Source organism: Malaclemys terrapin, chromosome 7 (assembly GCF_027887155.1).
Source record: "Malaclemys terrapin pileata isolate rMalTer1 chromosome 7, rMalTer1.hap1, whole genome shotgun sequence".
In the NCBI taxonomy this organism is placed as follows: Eukaryota; Metazoa; Chordata; order Testudines; family Emydidae; genus Malaclemys; species Malaclemys terrapin.
Window position 1 is genome coordinate 58,064,789 of NC_071511.1, and position 20,521 is coordinate 58,085,309.

Consider the following 20,521-nt stretch of genomic DNA (forward strand, 5'->3'; position numbering starts at 1 on the left):
TGGAGGGGCAGTGAGGTAGAGAGAGGTTCCTGGTGGCAGAATTGACACATGTGAAAGTTCTAGGGCTAACACTGGTGGGACTGCATGAAAGGGTGGGGAGATTGGTATGAAGAGCTGATGGAAAGAGCTGCCCAAAGGAAGAAGCAGGAGATCTTCTCTATTCTGCACATGCTGGAGAGCGGAGACTAGCAGTGTTTTTCTTCTCTTTCCCTAGAGAGACTGGGGTTACCCATTTTCTTACACAAAAGCATTTAGCTTTGGGTGCAGAGGAGGTAATCTGGCATCTGGGAAGGGTGTTCTATTATCAAAGATGAGTTACTTGGTGAGCACCTGACCTGTGGGTAATAGCCATGGTCCTGATATTCCTACTTGAGATTTTCTAAAGGCATTGAGTTCTATCTTACTGTCAAGGAGCAGATATTGGCCCCAGACTTTCATACATTTATGCATGTAAATAGTCACGTGGAATTGGAATGTGTCAGGTTACTCATGGGTGCTAGTGTTTGCATGGGAATGTAGCTTGTGGTGTAGAGTTGACATTGCATCCCATCCAACCACACCATTTTGACCACTTTGCATGGGTGTGACTGCTTTCCAAGGCTTTGTCTATGCTGATGAATTCCTTTGCCTCAAGCATTTGGAGATTCCTGCCACTGTGGTACCTAGTCATTCTTCCAAATAGATGCATTCCTTTCGAGAGGCTGTGTGGCCCAGTGAGCAGTGCTCTGCACTGGGAGTCAGGAGACCTAGCTCAGACATGGACCTACTCTGTGACCTTAGGCCAATCACTTCACCTCAGTGACTGTTTTCTCCTCCAATCCTTTGTCTATTTCAGTTTAAGCTCTTCAGGGGAGTGATGGGCTAAGTGCCCAGCGCTGAGCACAAGGTGGTGAAATCTCCATCACTGACCATCTTTAAATCAAGATTGGATGTTTTTCTAAAAGATCTGCTCTGGGAATTATTGTGGGGGCAGTTCTCTGGCCTGTGCTATGCAGGAGGTCAGACTAGATGATCACGGTGGCCCTTCTGGTCTTGGAGGCTATGGGTGGTGAATGGGGTCTCTGTGTTATTGCGGCACAAATATTAAACAATTATACCTGGTCATTGCAGCCATGTGTGCTCAGATGACTCAGCCTTCTACTGGGGAATGTGGTCTGTGCCTTTGCTGTGGATCAAACGGTCGTGATGGAGGATGGCGGGAGCTTATAATTTTCCTGCAGAGCTGCTGTCAAACCGAATAATTTTAAACGATTCCCAGACCCTGTAGGGGCTTGTCTGGATGGGGTAATTGACTAGAATAGCTATTCCGGAGTAGCTCCCTACTAGTGTGGATGCTATTCTGGAATAAGTCACTTTATTCTGGAATAATTACTATGTTCACAAAATGCACTAATATTCCATAACAAAGTCACTGTTATTCCAGAATAGTGTGTCCACACAGGGAGCTATTCCGGAGTATTTAGCAGTAGCTTTTCCAGGGCATGTCTATACTACAAAATTGTGTCAATCTAATGTACATCGGCATACAGCCACCACAGTTATTAAATCTCGTGTGTGTGCGTGCACATTTGGCTTCTTGTGTTGGCAGTGCGGGTCCATGCCAGGAGCGCTGGTATCGATTGTATTGTCAGTGTGGGGCATTGTGGGACGGCTCCTAAAAGCCAGTAACAATTGACATAAGCAATGCCGTGTCTATGCTAACACTGTATCGACCTCATTACATCGACCATGACTCTATGCTGCTCGGGGAGGTATTGTTACTAAATCAGCCAAGAGGGGCAGTTACAGCGGCAGGAGCCAAATTTACGTGAAGACATTTCCACAGCTAGGTAATATAAGGCAGCTGTGTAGACCAGGCCTCAATTGATTTCTCCTTGTTGGCTAGACCACAGATACTTTTGTTCTCCAGCCTGGTGCAGAATGCTTCGATAGACGAGCAGGTGCTGAATAGCCCAGGGACTGAACGCACACTCAAAAATGGAAGGTGAGGTTTGTTTTTAAACGTACAGCTTTTTAATAGTGCCGCTTTACCTGTGACAGTTCGATATTTTTGCATATGGACAAACATAGAGGATACGTCCCTTTGTTCCAGGAGGGTGGCAAACAGGCTTTGGAATCACATATACAACAAAACACACAGGCTTGAGAGGTCAGAGAAAGGCAAAAAGTACCAGAGCTGAGGCCTTCAGGGCAATCTTGGTGTCACATTATCTTAGTAACATTCTGGGGGTGGGGGTAGGGGACGGGGGAGGGGGAATGCTTTGTTTTGAGTGGTAATTCCGCACCTCTAAGAGCCCAGTGGGTGATGGTGTTAGCCCAGAATGGCTGCTGTAGTCTCTTGAATTCCCAGGGCGGGGAGTGATCGCTGCAGTGTCCATGCAGGCGTGTAACCTTGTGGGCACTAAAATGTTCTCTGGTTGATCTCATCCCACAGAGGAGCTTTTGGAAAGTTTGCGGGAAACTCCCTGTGTTTTTTTTGGCAGAGAAGTGCACTTCCCATTGTAAACCAACCCGAAAGACTGTGTTAGTGCTGTGTGTTTCAAATGACAAAACCCCAGCAAGTGCATGAGGAAGACTGCAGCAGCAGTGCTGGCTCCATCAGGTCGCATGGATGTACTATTTCCTGTCCGTCTCTTTAAACGGGTGGCTAATACTAGACTGTGTTATGTCATGAAACAAAAACATCAAAATTGTGCTGGGACCTTAAATCTTGCACGTATATGTTGGGGTAGATTGACTCTGTAGTGCATGTGTACACATACACTCTGGTCTTCGTAGCATACCCTGAAATGTTGCTGTGTTTGGTTGGGCCCATATTGTGCCCCCACCTTATGATACGCTCCTGCTGCCACTGCCAATAATCTCCTTCTGATCTCTTCATTGTTGCAATTTGGGCAGGCAAAATTCTCTGCCCAGCCTGAGAATTTAACTCCAGCACATTTGCATGACTGATTGGATTTGTCTCGCTTCTATGGTGACATTGTTTCTATGGAAAATTAATGGATTCTCACGTTATATTTTTAATGGCCAAAACCCCCTCTCCTTATCCCCGGGCTCTCAGAGGGGAAGTTCGTAAACAGCTCAGATTAGCTATCGTCTGCATACAGCTTTTGTTTGTGTCCTGCGCGTTGTCTGTCAATAAAATCCTCAAGCCAGGCAGGAACATTTTTTTTTATGTTTGTTGGATGAGTAATAATGAATAAAATGATCCTGTGTTTGCTCTTAGTGCCTGTCCCTTGAATGCACGTAACTCATCGTGAGCCACGCTGTTTCATCTGTGTTGAATGGCAAACCCACCGACCTTCCCAAAGTTTGCTTGAAATGGGGCACAAGCTCACGACCCTATAGCAAAGTTTCAGGGCTGAGATTTTTATTTGTTACCTTGCCTGGGATGAGGCAGATTTAATTCATCAGTGAAAGTTTCCCGCTAACCTGGGGCCAGATCTAAGTGCCAACATCAAGACTAATAGATTCCAAGGCCAGAAGGGACCATTGTGATCATCTAGTCTGACTTCCTGTGGAACGCAGGCTAGAGACCTGCCTGCCCCACAATAAGTCGTAGACCAGAGCTTTTAGAAACACATCCAGTCTTAAGTCTAAAATTGTCAGTGATGGAGAATCCACCACCACTTGGTAAATTGTTCTCATGGTTAATTACTCTCACCGTTAAAAATTCATGCTTTATTGACCATCTCGATTTGTCTAACTTCAACTTTCAGCCATTGGATCGTCTTAAACCTTTCTTTGCTAGCTTGAAGAGGCCATTATAAAATATTTATTCCCCATATAGATACTTGGGAACTATAACCAAGTCACCCCTTCTCCTCTTTTTGTTAAGCTACATAGATCAAGCTCTTTGAGACTCTCACTGTAAGGCAGGTTTTCTAATCCTTTCATAATTCTCGTGGCTCTTCTCTGAACCCTCTCCAATAAACTGGAGCTCTGTGGCAAGAGAGTTCTAGGATTTGGCCATAGCTTGTCACAATTTTCCTAAAGAAACCCAAGAGCGCAAACAAAAATGACTACCCCTTCAACAAGCAGCCCCAGGAGCCTGACCTCTGGGTAATGAGAAGAGAATTCTAAGCCACCAGCTCCCCCACCTCCATGTTAATTTGCTTATTGTCTTTAAAACTTTCTTCTGCCACGTCTCAGGCCTTTTACCTCACTGAGGAATAAGCCCCGAGCCTGTGTTAAGGCATTTTAGCTAGCTGGGTGGAAACAGTGGCTTGGATTGTTCCCTTCCACAAGATGGGAGCAGAACATCTAGAAAACGTAGCAAGCTTCAGTGCCTTGGCAATTGTCTCCAGATGGAAAGAAGGGGTTCTGGTTCAGTTCTCTGCTCTTCCCACAGGCTTCCCAGGTGACCTTGAGCAAATCGCTTAGTCTCTCTGTGCCTCAGTTCCCCATCTGTACAATGGAGATAATACCCCTGCCCTGCCCCACAGGGGTGTTGTGATATACAGAAGACCGTGGGGTGTGCAGATCTTATGGGAACCATACAAATATCTAACTCCTGATGGTTGACCCACAGGTGTATCCTGGGTGTGTCGGGGAGAGGTGTATTGAGCGGCTGGTCCCTCACTCCCCCGTCCTGTCCCTTAAACCTGAGAACAGTACCCAGGATGTATCAGAATAGGGTGTTCCATGGTCTCAGGGGACGATTGAGCAGACTTTTCTCCTCTCTTCTCAAAGAAGCAGCACAGGACATGATCCAGGCCCAACGTCCAACTTAAGAGTCACTGATTCCCCACTGTATCTCTTAAATGGCTCTGGTGAACTTATTGGACCTTTTTAAAGGGAAGGAAATAAATCCCCCCGTTAAGGCAGAGACTGATGGTGAGTGATCTCCGGCTCCAAGGTGTGTTTCTGAGGAATTGGAAGTAGGGCTTTAGGTTGAAATGGCTCATTGATCCCTATCTATATGGTGGCTGTGATACCCCTTGCTGGGCAGAGAGACCAGGAAATGTCTACGGTCTGGTCCCATGGGGCCTTGCGGAGGCGACCCTGTCAAATACAGTCCTATGGACCACCTGATAATGCTTTTCAAGAACAGCAGCTATGTATGGTACCTTGCCAAGATTTTCAGGCATGACTAGAGATTTTCTGAACACAATGAGAGACACTTAAGTGAGTCTGATTTTTTTTTTTTTTTTTTTTTAGAGGGTGACTGCTCAGCACTTTCTGCAAATGAAGTCCCTTTCCAAGGGCTCTCCACATGCTCACCCCAAATCACTTCTGAAAAGTGTGGCTGTTACATGGATACTCGTTGCAGCATGTACATGTACAAATTCTGCTCTTTAATGGATTCCCATGGGCAAGACTGAACAGAATTTCGCCCAGTTACTTTGTTCATTCTGCGACTTGTCAGTGGATTACTGTATCATTCTCTTAACAATAAGTCTCCTGAGCTTGTTCTATTGCTGTGTGGAAGTGTCGTACCTTCCCCTCTAACACAGGTTTACCGTGTAGGCTGTATGTACCTGCCCTAAAGAGATTGCTTGGGTAACATACACCCAGTAAATATGAGGTGTTTTACTCCTATTTGTCGCCCTCTAGTGGCTGGGTGAGCCAGCTCCTGCCTTGCTTAACAGAACTGGGTCTCTTTATGTTATGATATGTCTACACAGCAACTAGGCACTTGTAGCTGGCCCATGCCAGCCGACACAGGCTAGTGGGGCTTGGGCTGTCGGGTGGAGGGTCCCAGAGCCCGGGCTCCAGCCTGAGCCCAGAAGTCGACACAGCAATGAAACAGCCCCGTACCTGGAACCTTGCAAGCCCGAGTTGGCTGGCATGGACCAGCTGCGGGTTTTTCTTCACTGTGTAGGTAGACCCTTACTTTACACAGGAGAGGTTTTAGATCCAGAGGTCCTGGGTTCAATCCCTGCTGTTGACAACTTACCCAGAGCCGTCACATTGCAAATAGTGTGCTTCCGCTGCATTTTATTACTATGTTTAATTAGATGGGCCATGATGAGTGAGGTTGGGCAGAGAGCTACAGGAATAGGATCACTTGGTTACTCGGTTTATGCACATGCATGTACTGTTGGTTTTGTTAGTAGAAGATACTGAAGGTACAGAGGTAAGTCGGGTGACATTAGTGACTTGCTCACTGGAGGGCAATGAGAAGGAGCAAGTGTCTGATCTTCGCCTTAGCCTTTTGTCATCAAAGAAAACTCAGAAAAGCTGTTTGCAGTATTGTTGTAGCAGTGTTCTCCCAGGTGACGAGGTGGGTGAGATACTATCTTTTATTGGGCCAGCTTTCGTTGGGGAGTGTAAACGTGCGGGACTCACCCCTGCGGCGCCTCCTGCTGGTCTCTCAGGGAATTAGCTCATCCAGCCTCCGGAGCGCCCTCTGCAGGCTGGTGATCCGCCTTACCGCTGGCCCCCGTGTCCCTCCCAGGACCAGGTGCCCATTTCTCTGGGGTGCTGCCCCTCTGGCAGTAACCCCTCAGTCTCTGGGTCTCCCCACCCAGGGGACCCCCCACCCACTATCCCCACTTCGTCTCAGTCTTGGCTACTGCCAGTCATCACTTAGCCCCCGTTTACTGGGGCAGACTGCAGTGTATCAGCCACTCATCACAGGCAAAGGGGTTTGGACCTGCTGCCTCTGCCTACCCGTGGCTGCCCCTTTGCAACCCCAGTACCCAGTTGGCCTTACCCTAGGTCTGTAGCCTGGGTGGTTTCCAGGCCAGGTTTCCCTAGCTCCTCTTGCCTTCCCCCAGCTCTGCTCCATCTTAGGTACCCAGGTACGCTCCCTAGTGACCAGGCCCTTCTCCCTCTAAAGGCAGAGAGAGACTGCTGAGCTCCTGGCTCCCAGCCTTTTTATACAGGCCAGCTGTGGCGGCTTCCCCAATCAGCCGAGGCTTGCTGCTTTCCTAGCAGCAGCCCTCTCGCAGTCTCAGCCCTCTCCCAGGGCTGATTTCAAGCCCTTCAGGGCAGGAGCGGGGTAACCACCCCGCTACAGGGAGAGAGACAGGCTTTCGAGCCACACAGAGTTAGAGGAAACCTGCACGTCATCTACAGAAGACAAGCCTGGGAGGTAAAATTTGTAACTTTGCTAAACGCTAAAAATCATGGACTGAATAAAGATGCTGGATTTATGGTTTATTACAACAGTTTGTAATCCACTAAGCTCCCCCACCCAATAACTGCAAAGGTGTGTTAATGGGCCACTTCACCTTGAATGGTCTCTTACAATATGTGTTTACTTATGCTGAACAATCTGTTCCACCTTGTGTTTAGCTGTGACACTGAGTACATTTCCCAGACTTGAAGAAGAGCTCTGGGTAAACTTGTCTGTCATCAACAGAAGTTGGTCCAATAAAAGATATTACCTCCCCCACCTTGTTATTCAGAAAAGTCAATCTTAAAGTGGTTGTCACTTAGAGCATTGGATTACATTAGCATGGAACAAATGCCATGTAGTGAAGGGCCACAAATCAGGCAGGGGTGGGGGCGAGAAGGAAGGAAGGCTATAAACCAGGAAATCAATTTAATGTACTGGTGTTTTTGCAGCAGTATCATTCTTCCCTCAAATTGCTAAAGGAAAAATTAATTAAAATTATATTGAGCTGCAGAAGTGATGGAGGGTGCCCGATGGGGCTTGTGGGATGATTGTCCATAATTAATTGACAAATACATCCTTGGCTTTGATTGCCCAGACATGCCGTCTTCCGGTCTTAAAGGGCAGTCAAAGGGATGCAGTATTTCACGAGTCACCGCATACTCTCTTCCGGTGAGCAGAGTAGTGAATAAAGAGCTTTGAATGTAAATCTCCAGCTTTCTTGGGGGAAAAGGCATTGTGAAGACTAAGTGGGGAGTTAGGAAGGGTATTGCCTCTTTGTCTAATAACAATCTCTTGAATTTATTTATGGTGCAGCTCATGTAGATGGTTTCCAAAGGCCTTTTATCTTTGATCTTCATCTGGCTTCCGTTCCCATAGTATTTGAGCATCTCACAGTCTTCAGCATCTCTCTCCTGGGAGGCAGGCGAGTGCTGTTATCCTTATTGTACAGGTGGGGAGCCCAGAATAGAACCCAGAACTTCTAAGTCCCAACCCAGTGCTCTATCCATTGGACTCTCATTTAACTTTCATAATGTCATGTTGTTCCTGAAGAAAGCTCCCTTGGCTTTTTGAGGTAAATCAGAGAATAGCGGTGGGAAGCTGGACTGGGACATAGGAAACTTTCATTTCCAGCTCTGCTGCTGACTTTCTGGGTGACCTTGGGCAAATCCTCTCAGTGTGCCTGTTTCCTTGTCTGTAAAATGGGGAGTATGATGCTGACCTTCATTGCAAAGCACTCTGATGTCTACTGATGAAAAAGCCCTATGTGGGAGCTAGGTGACCCAGAAGCTTGGTGTGCCTCGTAAGACAGTTTCAAAGGCTGTGACTCACAAGAGGCATTTCAGAGCTGTGCACGTCCTGCCTGTTGTGGTGTGCGGGGTGTTGTGTAACCTTCTCTATCCACTTGGGGCAGGATTGGAACCTGCCTGGAGTTTCTCTCTGGGATTTAGTTCAAAAGGAAGGGAAACATGTAAATAGAAGTGCAGACCAAACTGCCGGGTGGTGTCCAGTTTCTGTCTCTCTCTTTCCACCCTCCCTACCTTTGGGTTTTGCCCTCAAAGTTCCATCTTGGGTTCTGTGTCAGTATGTTTGGCTGGCTTGGAATGGAGACTCACACCCATCTCCTCTAAAAGCAGTTTTTTCCGCCTGCTGATTGGCTATTTATATTTAGACATAAATGCCTCACTATGCAGCTGGGAGTTTATGCCCAGTGTCTGTATAATGGGAAAGTGCTGGCTCCTGCTCAGCAGCCTCTGGGGATGCAACCCTGGAGGTTTTGTTTCTCTATTGAAATCAATAAGAAATGAATGAATATGCCTGAGATTGCAGGAACCAGAAGATCTACAGCAGGCTGAGGCTTTAGATTAATTGGCTGCAGCAGCCCTAGCCTGCATTGGTAATATGGGCGCAGTGGCGGTACGTGGCTTTCGTTTGCTGTGCCTTATTATAGTGATGGATGGCAGGGCCTGACTCTGGAATACTGCAGAAAAGAACATTTTAAAGTCCCTTGATGCTAGGCCAGCACTAAATGTTCCAAAGATCAAGTGTAATTACCTAGGCCAGGAGAGGGACAAAGTAATGTGAGCTTAATGCAAATTCTAGTCTTCACATTTCTTATTCTGGGTAGGTTAGAATAAGCGATGATTTAGATGGTTAAAGTATAATTTGTTTAACCATCACATCCTAAAGGGGGCACATTTTGCCAGAAAGTTGGCTTTGAAGGAGGTTTTCAGGTCTTTCTGGAATCACTGTTGACTTCTGTGTGGCATTTAACTGCATGTAACCAAGACAGCAGGTTAGCCCCATATACAAACAGTGTCCCTGCACCTACAGACTGAGAATGCTAGCTGCAAGACTTGTTACCCCATGTAGTACAAGAGGTGAGACCTGTAGTCTGATCAAGGTTGAGTGTTTCAAGGAGGATATTGTTGCCTGTGGACCCATTAAGTCAATGCAATCAAACGCAGCTTCATTTTCTATAATCCTTTCAATGCAAACTGCTTCCCTAAAGGCTAAGGGGTAGCACACGGAGAGATGTGTATGTATGGAGGGATGGAGACATTTTCAGTTTGATCCAGGGCCTGGGTTTTACCTTTCATCCATAAGATGCTGAGCTTTCCAAATCGGCGTAAACTGTTGACTTAGGGTATGCATGAAGATGGTGGAAGGAAGGGACCAATTTAAATATACACTTTGGCATGTTGACGGTACCTTCATCCCAAAGTCCTTTAAAACTCCCTGCGTGCACTGCTGGCTTGATGGAGGCTGGCAATCAGCACACCGTCTGACAGTGAAGGGGAAAGGACGTTTCGGCCAAGGAGGCCAGATCAAAATCCTTGTCTTACGAAGGACACCAGTGGGCATTGAATGTTCACCCAGGGCAGAGGAAAGTAAGTAAGGGTACGTCTTCACTACCCGCCAGATCGGCGGGTAGTAATCGGTCTATCGGGGATCGATTTATCGCATCTCATCATAAATCGATCCTCGAACGCGCTCCCTGTCGACTCCGGAACTCCACCAGAGCGAGAGGCGGAAGCGGAGTCGATGGGGGAGCTGCGGCCATCAATCCCGTGCCGTAAGGATGAGAGATAAGTCGATCTAAGATACATAGACTTCAGCTACGCTATTCTCATAGCTGAAGTTGCGTATCTTAGATCGATCCCGCCCAGTGTAGACCAGCCCTCAGTTGCATAGACTTGGAAGAATGAAGCAGTGAGTTAACCCAGTTGTGATCTGAGCCTGTGATTATTGGACACTCAGTATTCCAAACCAGATGCTTAAACCATTGAGCCATCCCACTTCACTTAAGGCTTGTCTACACAATCAGACCACTGCAAGCTGGGGTGTGAATCTAGCCTGCAGTAGCCTGTTGCAGATTAGAAGTCCATGTGTACCTGTCTGATGCTCATTGACTGTTCGTTAGAGCACCTTGATCAAGTTCTAGCTCAAGGGGCTTTAACGAACTGTTAGCAGGCACGTGTCAGCACGGTGCTCATGGACGGTTCTAAGACAGCAAGCTAGCGTGGCCTAGATTCACACCCCAGTTTGCTGCTGTCTAATTGTTTAAAGATGATCCCTAAACTTTGAGCTGTTAAGGTGTGGACATACCATAGTCATGTTCTTTCTTACAAAGAAGCCACAGTGCGGGTGTTCAGTCATTGGAGTCCGTAGGAAGAGCTGCTTTCCTGAGTACAATATGGGCTCTCTGCCCTTTCTAAACCTTTCTAGACTTGCTCACCACACCCTGGAGTGGATTATGTAGTTGACCGGACTGGAGTCACGACGATACACAAGAATCCTTCTTCCTTTTCATGTCTGTGAAGACTAAGAGGCAGCAAGCAGCAGGAAAGTTCTGAATATTAAAAAGGCCTGTATCTTCTTTCTGCTAACCTAATGATGGCAGACAATATAATCCATGCCACTGAATAGCGCCGTTCTCAGCTAAAATAACACAGCATTCAGCCAGGGGAGAGCATGTATTGTTCCTTAAAGCGGGTCATTGTATATCCTCAGATGCCTGATCGCAGCATTGGACAAACCCAGGCATGAGAGGCTTGTTCATTAACGCATTGTCATCTTTCACTAAAGTGTTTTATCGAGTGCCAACTGGAATGAATGCTAATTCCGGCCTGATCCTGTGGTGTTAGTATAAATAGCTTCCCAGTAGGGGGCGTTGTAGTAGGATTATGTATAGGAATTTAGAGATCTCCACATTCGGAAGTGCATGATGAGAGAGCACAGTCTATGTGGAGAAGGAATAATGCCTGAATGTAGCATTCTCTTTGCTCCCTCTCTCTATGCTTGAGCACTGAACAGCTGTGCTGTGCCCCTGCCACGTCCAGTCGGCTCAGAGGGAGTTAAGGAAGCTCAGGGCCTGGCCTGGCCTTTTTGGTTCCAAAGTACTCATTTGGTTTTCTCCTTTTCCACCAGGTTTCTTGGGCCCTTTGCTGACTTATTGTTGTGCTTTATTCTTCCTGCCTGCACTGTGATTGCTTTATATTGAAGAGTGCTTTCTGGTTTTTTTAACCAGGGGAATTTTTCAGCCCACTCATCCAAAATCATTATCCTCTTATTCCTGAGTTGGTGGCGTTTGCACAGATCATCAGCAGAAATATCAGCTGGGTGCTTTGGTTCAGTGAGTGACCAACACACTCGTGACACATGGAGGCCCTTGGCAAATGGCTGTCTTAGTTGCTAGTTTATTTTTAAAAATGCAAGAGGATTAGCACTAGTGAAAGATAGAGACAGCCCTGAAAATGTATGTCCTCTGTGTCCATAGTATTAAGAGCTGTATAATGGGGAAGCCAATTGCTGCGCACCGCACTAACTTGGTTGTTATAACAATGTTATATTATGTGCCAGTCGATGGCACTCTCTATATTGACCATGTACAGACACCCTTATACGCAGGGACCTCTTTTATATAAACCTTTGTAACGAACACAGCAGGGGTAGTGTAGGCAGTGGCATGGCAATCTTTGCTTGCACTGTTCTGCTCTGGGGCTACCACCTCGAGGAATGTGAGATGAGTTTGAAGTGTGTCTTTGTTTTTTTGCCATGTATTTAAAGTTTGGGGGGGTTGTGCTGGTGATGCGCATGATTGCCTTTTAATTGACAGGTGCACAATATAAATCTGTATGTATGGGGGGAAATGAATGCTGAAAAATCCACTGCAATTAAATCCTGCTCTCATTATCTCCTTTAGAGAGGAACAACCTGTTTCTGCCAAAGAAATTGCACTGGAGTGTATATCAATAATAACCACCTAGTTCTTACGTCGCTTTTGTCACTAGGTGTCAAAGCGCTTATGTATCGTTATCCCCTGTTACAGCTGGGGACACTGATATGCCCAAGGTCACACGGCAGTTCAGTGGCAGAGCCAGGAATAGATTCTAAAGCCACAAGGGGCCATTGTGATCACCTTGTCTGACCTCCTGTGAAACACAGACGGTCTCTTGAGTCCCACTCCAGTGCTCTATTCACTAAGCCGCAATGTTTTGAATGAGGAACGTGCTGCAGCCGTGAGATGCTGAAACTCTAGAGAGGCAGCATGCTCTGGTGCACACAGCACTGCCCTGGCACTTGAGACCTGGGTTCTGTTCCCGGCTCTGTCACTGATCTTCTTTGGAACACAGGAATGGGCAATCCCTTCACTTCCCTGTGCCTCTGGGGTCCCCTCTAACTCGGTCATGTCTATTGGGATTGTAAGTTCTAGGGGCAGGACCTGTCTCCTACTATGTGTTGGGACAGTGCTAGTGCAATAGAGCCCTGATGTCAGCTGAGGTTACAGGCACTTCTGTAATACAAATTAATAAAGTCCCAGTCTCAGTTGGAGCTTCTGTGTGTTACTGAAATACATTAAAAAGGCGAGAGCTAGGTGAAATAGTTGTAGTGAATGATTTGCTTGGTGGATTTAGTGCTTTCTTTTGGTTCACGAATTATGTGGGAAAAGACTTTGATCTTCATCAGTTTGTTACTTTGAACCTGTATGAGCTCATGGGGTTGTTCCCAAAGCATGCACTCCACCTGTTGTCTGCCTGTGTGGTTCATAGAGTGTGGGACTGGTCGCTTGAGTGACATTTAGTGTGTTTGGTCCCTGATTGAATGACTGAAACTTCTGTAAACTGCAGGAAGGAAATCTGAGGCGACAACTACACTAGAGAGCTTATAGTGGTGCAGCTGCACTTCTGTAAGCTCTCTAGTGTAGCTGCTCTAAGCTGACAGGAGAGAGCTCTCCTGTCGGCTTAATTACTCCAGCCCCCCCGAGCGGTGGTAGCTATGTGGGAGGGAGATGCTCTCCTGCCAGCAGAGCGCTGTCCACACTGGCACTTAAGTTGGCATGAGTTATATTGCTTGGAGTGGCTAATTCACACTCCTGAGTGACATAATTTATGTCCACTTAAGTTGTCCTGTAGCCATAGTCTTTAAAGAGATTCCAAGATAGTTGTGCAAATATTTCTACTTTTGCAAAAAAACCCTGTAACTATGAAGCTATATTTATTATGAAGTGTCTGAATCTGACCTGTTTTTCTTTTTTTCCAATTGTTTTGATGGGATTTTTTCCACATTTTTTTGTGTGTGGAAACTTTCAGACTTTATCAGAATGTTTCCTCTACCCAAAACCTGCTTCTAGGTAAATGAACAATTCTGTTAATGGTTTGGAAAAAAATTGAATTTTTTTCAAAAAGAGGCACAGTTCTTCACCAAAAAAAGAAAAAAAAAGCTGTTGAAAATTTGTTGAGGAAAACTCATAAAAATTCCAACCTGCACTACTTAAAAAGCAAACTTTCTCAAAACAGTTGCAGGAGAAAAGACCAACAGGAAAAACAGAGCCAGAGAAGTATGTTCTGTTAACCAACAGGTGCTGGTTACTGATCACAGGGGCAGAGGAAGTGGAATGACACGCTAGAAAAGCTGCTTGTTCTAATGATGTAGCTTGCGGTTGAAACTGGTTAAGAGCCATGCATGTTACTGTGGGTAAAGTATGGGATGTTAAGGAACTCACATGCTTTGGCATCACTGCTTGTGAGTGAAATTTATGGGGAAACAGCTCTGCGTTTCCCTGAATAGGAGGATTTATTTTCATCTTCTGTCAGTGCAGCATCTCTGCAGCATATGCCAAGTGTGATACTGCTATTGAGTGCTGCACACAATGAAGATATGAATAAATGTGTAGAACATTTTCAAACCGAGGCCTCTACCAAAAAAGAAACTGTTAGTTAAGCTTTTTCTTCCCAGCTTTTCAATCTCATGTCACCTGGGTTAAATTGGAGTCCACATGAATTGACTGCAGGTTAGAAGTTGTCTTTTTTTTTTTTTAACAAAAGCTAGTACATTGTTACAATTAATGTTGTAGCCTGTACCTGTGTGTAATTTTGAGCCTGCTCTTGGCAAAAAATCAGTTTGAGAGATGTGGGTTTATAAGCTTCTTTTAGTCTGCTGTTTAGTCTGAATTTCTTGGGAAATCTTCCTGTTAAAGTTACAGCAAGAATTTCTGGATGCTTTTGAGATGCTTCATACAACTCGTATGCTGACAGGTTTGGAACTCGTTGTAACCTCTTAGAAAAAAGGACCTGGCCTGCACTCGGGGACAGCTCCCTGCAAATGCCTGAACAAACAGAAGAGCTCTTTGGTGGGTGATAACTGCTGGGTTACACATGGGAATTGAGCATCATTCAGGCTGAATAATGTGAGGAAATAACCACTGACAGCAGAGGAGAAGTTGTAGCACAGTGTTTCCATTTGGGACCCCCAGTAAGGAAAGCTACTCAGCCCCTGCTGGACTAAGATGGATGGTGGCTTCCCCCACGGCACTCTGGGACTGCCGGCGGCTGAGAATAAAAGTTGGAGCAATTCTGCTTTTGTCACAGGCTATCTTTTAGAATCATGTACGACTTCAGAGCAAAAACAAATTCCTTCAATGGGCAGGGCCACCCAGAGGATTCAGGGGGCTTGGGGTCTTCTGCGGCAGGGGGCTCCCACCGCCGAAGACCCGGCACTTTGGCGGCGGGTCCCGGGGTGGAAGGACCCCCCGCTGCCGAACTGCCGCCGAAGACCTGGAGCGGAAGAAGCTCCGGGATCCCAGGCCCCATGAGAGTTTTCTGGGGCCCCCAGAGCGAGTGAAGGACCCCACTCCAGGGGCCCTGAAAAACTCTCGTGGGGGCCTGGGGCAAATTGCCCCACTTGCCCCCTCCCCCCCCCCCCGGGCGGCCCTGTCACTGGGGCTGGAGGAACCTGGGGATATAGAATAACATGGAAAATGCAACAGGGCTGTTATGTAAATCCATGGCTTGGCTTCATCTTGACTCTTGTGATTGGTGCTGACTGCCTCCTCTAAGAGACAAAACAACACACAGCAGAAATAGGAAAGTTCTTGAGAAAGAGACGATGAAAATAACTGGAGCCATTAGGGGCCTCCATATGTTTCGTGAAATTGGGGGGGAAGATAGAGTTGTTTGGTTGGAAAAGAGGGTGGAAATAGAGTAGAGGTGAATAAAATTGTGGTTCAGTGGATAGGGATTGGGAGTCAGAGGGCCTAGGTCTGTTCTTAGCACTAACCCTGCTATGTGACTTTGGGCAAGACCTTAGCCTCGGTTTTCCCATCTGTAAAATGGGGGTGTTACTTGTGTCCTTTGAGCTGTACAGTATGGATGAAAAGTGCCCATGTAAGGGGGGAGGTATTAAAATAAAGAGTGGCGTGGACTAGGCTTTCCAGGAGCTCCTATAAACAGAGAATGAGGGTGCTTGCTGTAATTGAAAGGCAATTTCAAGTAGATAAAAGAAAATTGTTTGAGGTTTTGAAGTAGAGCAGCAGAGTAAATTGAAACAAACAAATACTAAGAATGGCTAAGGAGAGGAGACATGGAGCACACGGAATGTCTTTTTTTTGTGTGGCATAAGAACTCCCCTGTGGAACACTCTAATGCAGGATGTTGGACTGTTCCAAGCGATTTAGGGACACTCCAAAAAAGATGAACAATTTATATGAATCACAGCTTCTGCCAGTAGAGTATCTAAGACACACATTGCAAAGGCTAGACATCTTGTTTTCTTCATTTGTGCTGGGTAGAGACCCCAACTGAGACTGAAGCTGTTTCACTGTGGAAGGCACTATACAAACATAGATCCTGACAGTCCTTATCGGGAGGAGCTTATAGTGTAAACAGGCAAGACCGAATTATTGGCACCATTATGCAGGTGAGGAATTAAGGCACCTGGATTAAAATGACCTGCCAGAGGTCACACTAGAAGTCTGTGGTAGAGCTGGGAATTGAACCCAAGTCTCCCAAGTTCTTGTCTAGAGCTTTGGCTACAAGCCCATCCTTCATCCACTTACTAATTTGTGGAATAAGATAATTACCAGTTGAGGACAGGAAAGGCCTCAGTTAGGGATTGGGGCCCGTCCCCCAGGGATCTGACCATCTAAGTAGAATAGCTGTATTTTGTAGTTGTTGACTTTCTGTGAAGCATGCATTGTTCTTTATTGCCAGAGAGAGGAGATACCTGATGGGACAGGCTGTTGGTCTGCCCCAGGATGGCAGGACTGGAACAGGATGAATTGCTGAGCTGCATTGGGCAGAACAATCTGGGAGCACTCTGGTGAGCTGTGCCGAAAGCTTGTGTGGCCAGTGCTTTGACGCTGGGCTCCGGCACTTCATCCGGAGGATGGACATTCACTCTGTTCGTAATGTCTGACTTTGTGGGCTATTCTGTGTTACAAGGAGCAACTTCAAAGTTTTCTGTAAGTTCCAGCTAGCTCTGCTTGTTGGCCTTGCAGCAAAGCTTGCTTGACTGGCTATGATTTGACACTGTTCTAGTTGGTTACACGTAGGGTGACCAGATGTCCCGATTTTATAGGGACAGTCCTGATTTTAGGGTCTTTTTCTTATATAGAATCCTATTACCCCCCACTCCCTGTCCCGATTTTTCACACTTGCTGTCTGGTCACCCTAGTTACATGTTGCTTATGCTGTGCTAGACATTGTATTTACTTAGCGTGTTAGCTCTTTGGGACAGGGGTTGTCTTTTCATTCTGTGTTTGTGCAGCACCTAGCACCAGGGAGTGGTGGGCCATGACTGGCACTCTTAGGTACCACTGAAACACAAATAATAATGACTAGCAAATGGTGTAGATGAGATTCTGTCGCTTGTGACCCGTTTGATTGAGTTTGTGGTATGTAGCTTACAAAGGCAAGGAGCAGAGACTAAAATGGGTTGTTGTTTTTTTTTAAACACTCTCACTGAAATTTTGGTTTCCTTACCTTGATTTCTCAACTAATTACATTGTCATTTTGTTTGGAAACACAAATTTGTTTTCAGGTTTGGTTTTATTTTGGTTCCTCCCCCGCCTGCCCCACACCTTGGGCTCTTCCCCTTTTCTCCATTGGAAAAAGGGCCAGGAGAAGACCAATCCCCTGACAACTTTCATATTGAATCGTTTACTCAAAAATGAAAAATCCAGGAAAATTTTTGAATGAAACAAACCAAAAAAAGTGTGAAATCTGTGGAAAATATTTACATCCCCTCTAGTGCTGGCTTAAAAATGTTGTCTTATCACAGTGTTACAGGGCGGGGCAGGGTGGGACCTGGGACACAGGTGAAGGAACTCGCACAGCAAATCTATGGCCGAGTCAGGAAATGCTTGACAGCTCCACAGGGCAGAATCTGAGATGATTTTGGCTAGGGGAAGGGGGCAAACTGGGATGCTGTGTCTGGTGGGTTGTGATAACGGGGGGAGAGAGATCATCTCCCTTTGGGGACAGCTTTTGATCTCCTCAGCTTACAGGGCAGCTGGTGCAGAGGCCAGCAACCACCCATAGTGCAGTTAAATTTCCCTTTGATTAAGAGATGGGGGTTACCTTAATGGTCTAATCACCAGCAGCCAACTTCTGCTTGCCTTACAAGTATAGTCCCACTGACATCAGTGAGAGTGGGAGTTGGCCCTAGGCTCAGTGCAGTCACAGGTTCAAATCTAAACAGGGGACAACACATACAGCATAGGGGGTCGGGATGTCTCATCTGAGACTCTAAAAGCTGCAGTCCTCTCTGCTCTGTGGGACTTTCCTATGAGAAGGGGTTTAGACAGAATGGCTTCTTCTCCCACTGATATGCCCTGAGCAGTTTGGTTGCTGCTCTCTGCCCCCAGAAGTAACCATGTGCAAGTTTAAGGGTTTTGGGATGGAAGGGGGGGGGGCTATATAGATGTGAACCGCTACTGTTTGTTAATCAAGTAAAGTCAGTCACACATTCCTGTGTCCAGTTGCATGGTTTCTGTCCTCTTGTTCCTTGGCCATTCTGATGGCTCAGGGAATTCCCTTTATTTTCAGCTGTGTGACTTTTCCCCCTCCACCTTGCATTTTAAAGGGAGATTTAAAATATAAACGTATTTAGGGGGAAATCCCTTACCCAAGTTAACACCTTATATTTAAAAAAATAAATGTTTTTTTGCTGTGTATCTTTTCACTCATTCTAATGTTTGGGTCCTTTTTGCATTTCACATGGTCTTGGCAGCAAAACTGGAGTGGTCAGTTAAGCATGATGTCCTCTGGGCACTAGCACAGTTTGGTTGTTCGTGTTTCCCATGCTGCAGGGAACCTTTTTCAATGATGCAAACACTTGCATTAAATTGACAGCGGAGGTGGGGGAGAATCCAGCATTTTTAGCGACAGTAAGTCAAGTTCATCCCTGGTATAACTTCTTGACTTTAGTTGAATTACAGCTGTGACAAATTTGCCTCATTTTCTTATTTTACCTTTTGTTTTATCATTAACATACACAAACTTCCATGCAAATACTAACAAATCTTATTCAAAACCTGTGTTCTCTTTAAAAAAGCCATTTGTGTTTGGTCAACCTCTTCTCATTATCTGTGTGTTCCTTTCGTTGAAATTCCGAAAACAGTAACTGTACACCACAAAGTCATCTTGGTCCTAATCTGGCTGTCATTTTTTTCCATGGAAAGGATTTCATAGGCTTTATTTCTCCATGTCACAAACGTTGAGGGATCTGTCCTGTTTTATTATTTTTATGGCACCTGTCTTAAACTCCAGGCTTTTAACAAAATTAAAACTCTCTAGAAATTGCAAGCCGGATCCAATTACAAAACTCCCTCTACAGCGTCACTTTACAGTATCTGGTGCAAGTTTTTAACACACAGTTCAAATCTAAATCTGAGCTGCAAACTGGCTGACGTTTTCCTTTTTTAGCTGGGGGAAATGCTGGTTAATTGCCCCAGTTGTAGAGTGAGATGTGAATAAAGGGCGAATTATACCACTTAAGCCCCTGGTTTGGAGCCAGCAATAAAACAAAGGCGGGCATGAGGAATCCTAGCTATTCAGTTCCTTTGACTCCATTCTGGTTATTCAGCAAAAGTGGCTTAATTTAAACATTGTATCTGGCCTCTATTAGTCTGACGGTTCCAGTCCCATTTGAAAAGCTAGTGTCATTTATGACCTTTTCCCAGTCCCTGCCATCTTTCAGTCTGCAGGGGTAATTCTGGTTGCAATGTGGATCATATACAGTCCTTTATAGGACTGACGCTTGCCTTCCAAAACAGAGCTGAACTAACTGTAATTTATTTTGCCTTTGTCTCCAGCTGCCTTCTGGGGAGATATTGCTTTAGATGAAGAGGACTTGAAGCTGTTTCAGATAGACAGAACTATTGATTTAACAAAGCATTTGGATGAGAATACAAGACACACTACAGGTATGTGCAGACAATATGAGAGACCATGCCTTATTGACACTGGCTTTATTGCAAGAGTAGATCTGAAGAAGCAGCCCCTCAATCTCATTTGCTAAGGATTGGCATGATCCCGCAGCCGTTGAAATGCATGGGCAGTTTTGCCACTTATTCCAATCAGAGAAGGATTGGATTCTGCACCATTATGAAAGCTCGGTCAAGACTGAGCTCAGCTTTTGCACTTAAACCGAGATTCAGCCTCTTTGTCATGTATGAAAACTAGAATATCCTCCGCAAATGTACAGCCCTTACTTGTAGAGTGAAGAATGAATGTTCCACAACACTTACAAGTAGATCTGTTAATTAGCTTGAACTCAGTCATTTATAAAAATGGATCGTTTGAGATTTAGCCCTCACAGTCACTTTTTTGTTCTCAACAATCTTAATGGAATAATGTAGCTTCTTCACGCTTTCCGTATAATTAAATCATTGTAGTCTTATGTGCAGAGGCTACCCTGGAAGTTTGGTTGTAATTCAGTTCAGTTAACAATTGTTCTTGTTTAACGCCAGTGCTCGCGGGTGGGTTGTCAGCAGCGGGGATTGAACCTGGGACCTCTGGATCCTAATACATGAGCCCAGGGCTGGTTCTAGGTGTTTTGCTGCCCCAAGCAAAAAAAATTTTGGCTGCCCCCCATCCCAGCCTTGGGCTCCTTGCCGGACCCCCCTGCTGCCCCAGCCCTGCGCTCTTCCCCCTCTGCCACCCCAGCTCTGGGCTC

General features: G+C 45.8%; 1 protein-coding gene across 1 annotated transcript in view; it reads left to right on the forward strand.

The window, feature by feature from the left end:
* Window positions 1-20,521, forward strand: part of TLL2 (tolloid like 2) — a 187,085-nt gene that overhangs the window by 27,100 nt on the left and 139,464 nt on the right. Inside the window, exon 2 of the mRNA XM_054036164.1 lies at window positions 19,659-19,769. Within this exon, the coding sequence (XP_053892139.1) occupies window positions 19,659-19,769 (111 nt within the window). The remainder of the gene's footprint in view (window positions 1-19,658; window positions 19,770-20,521) is intronic.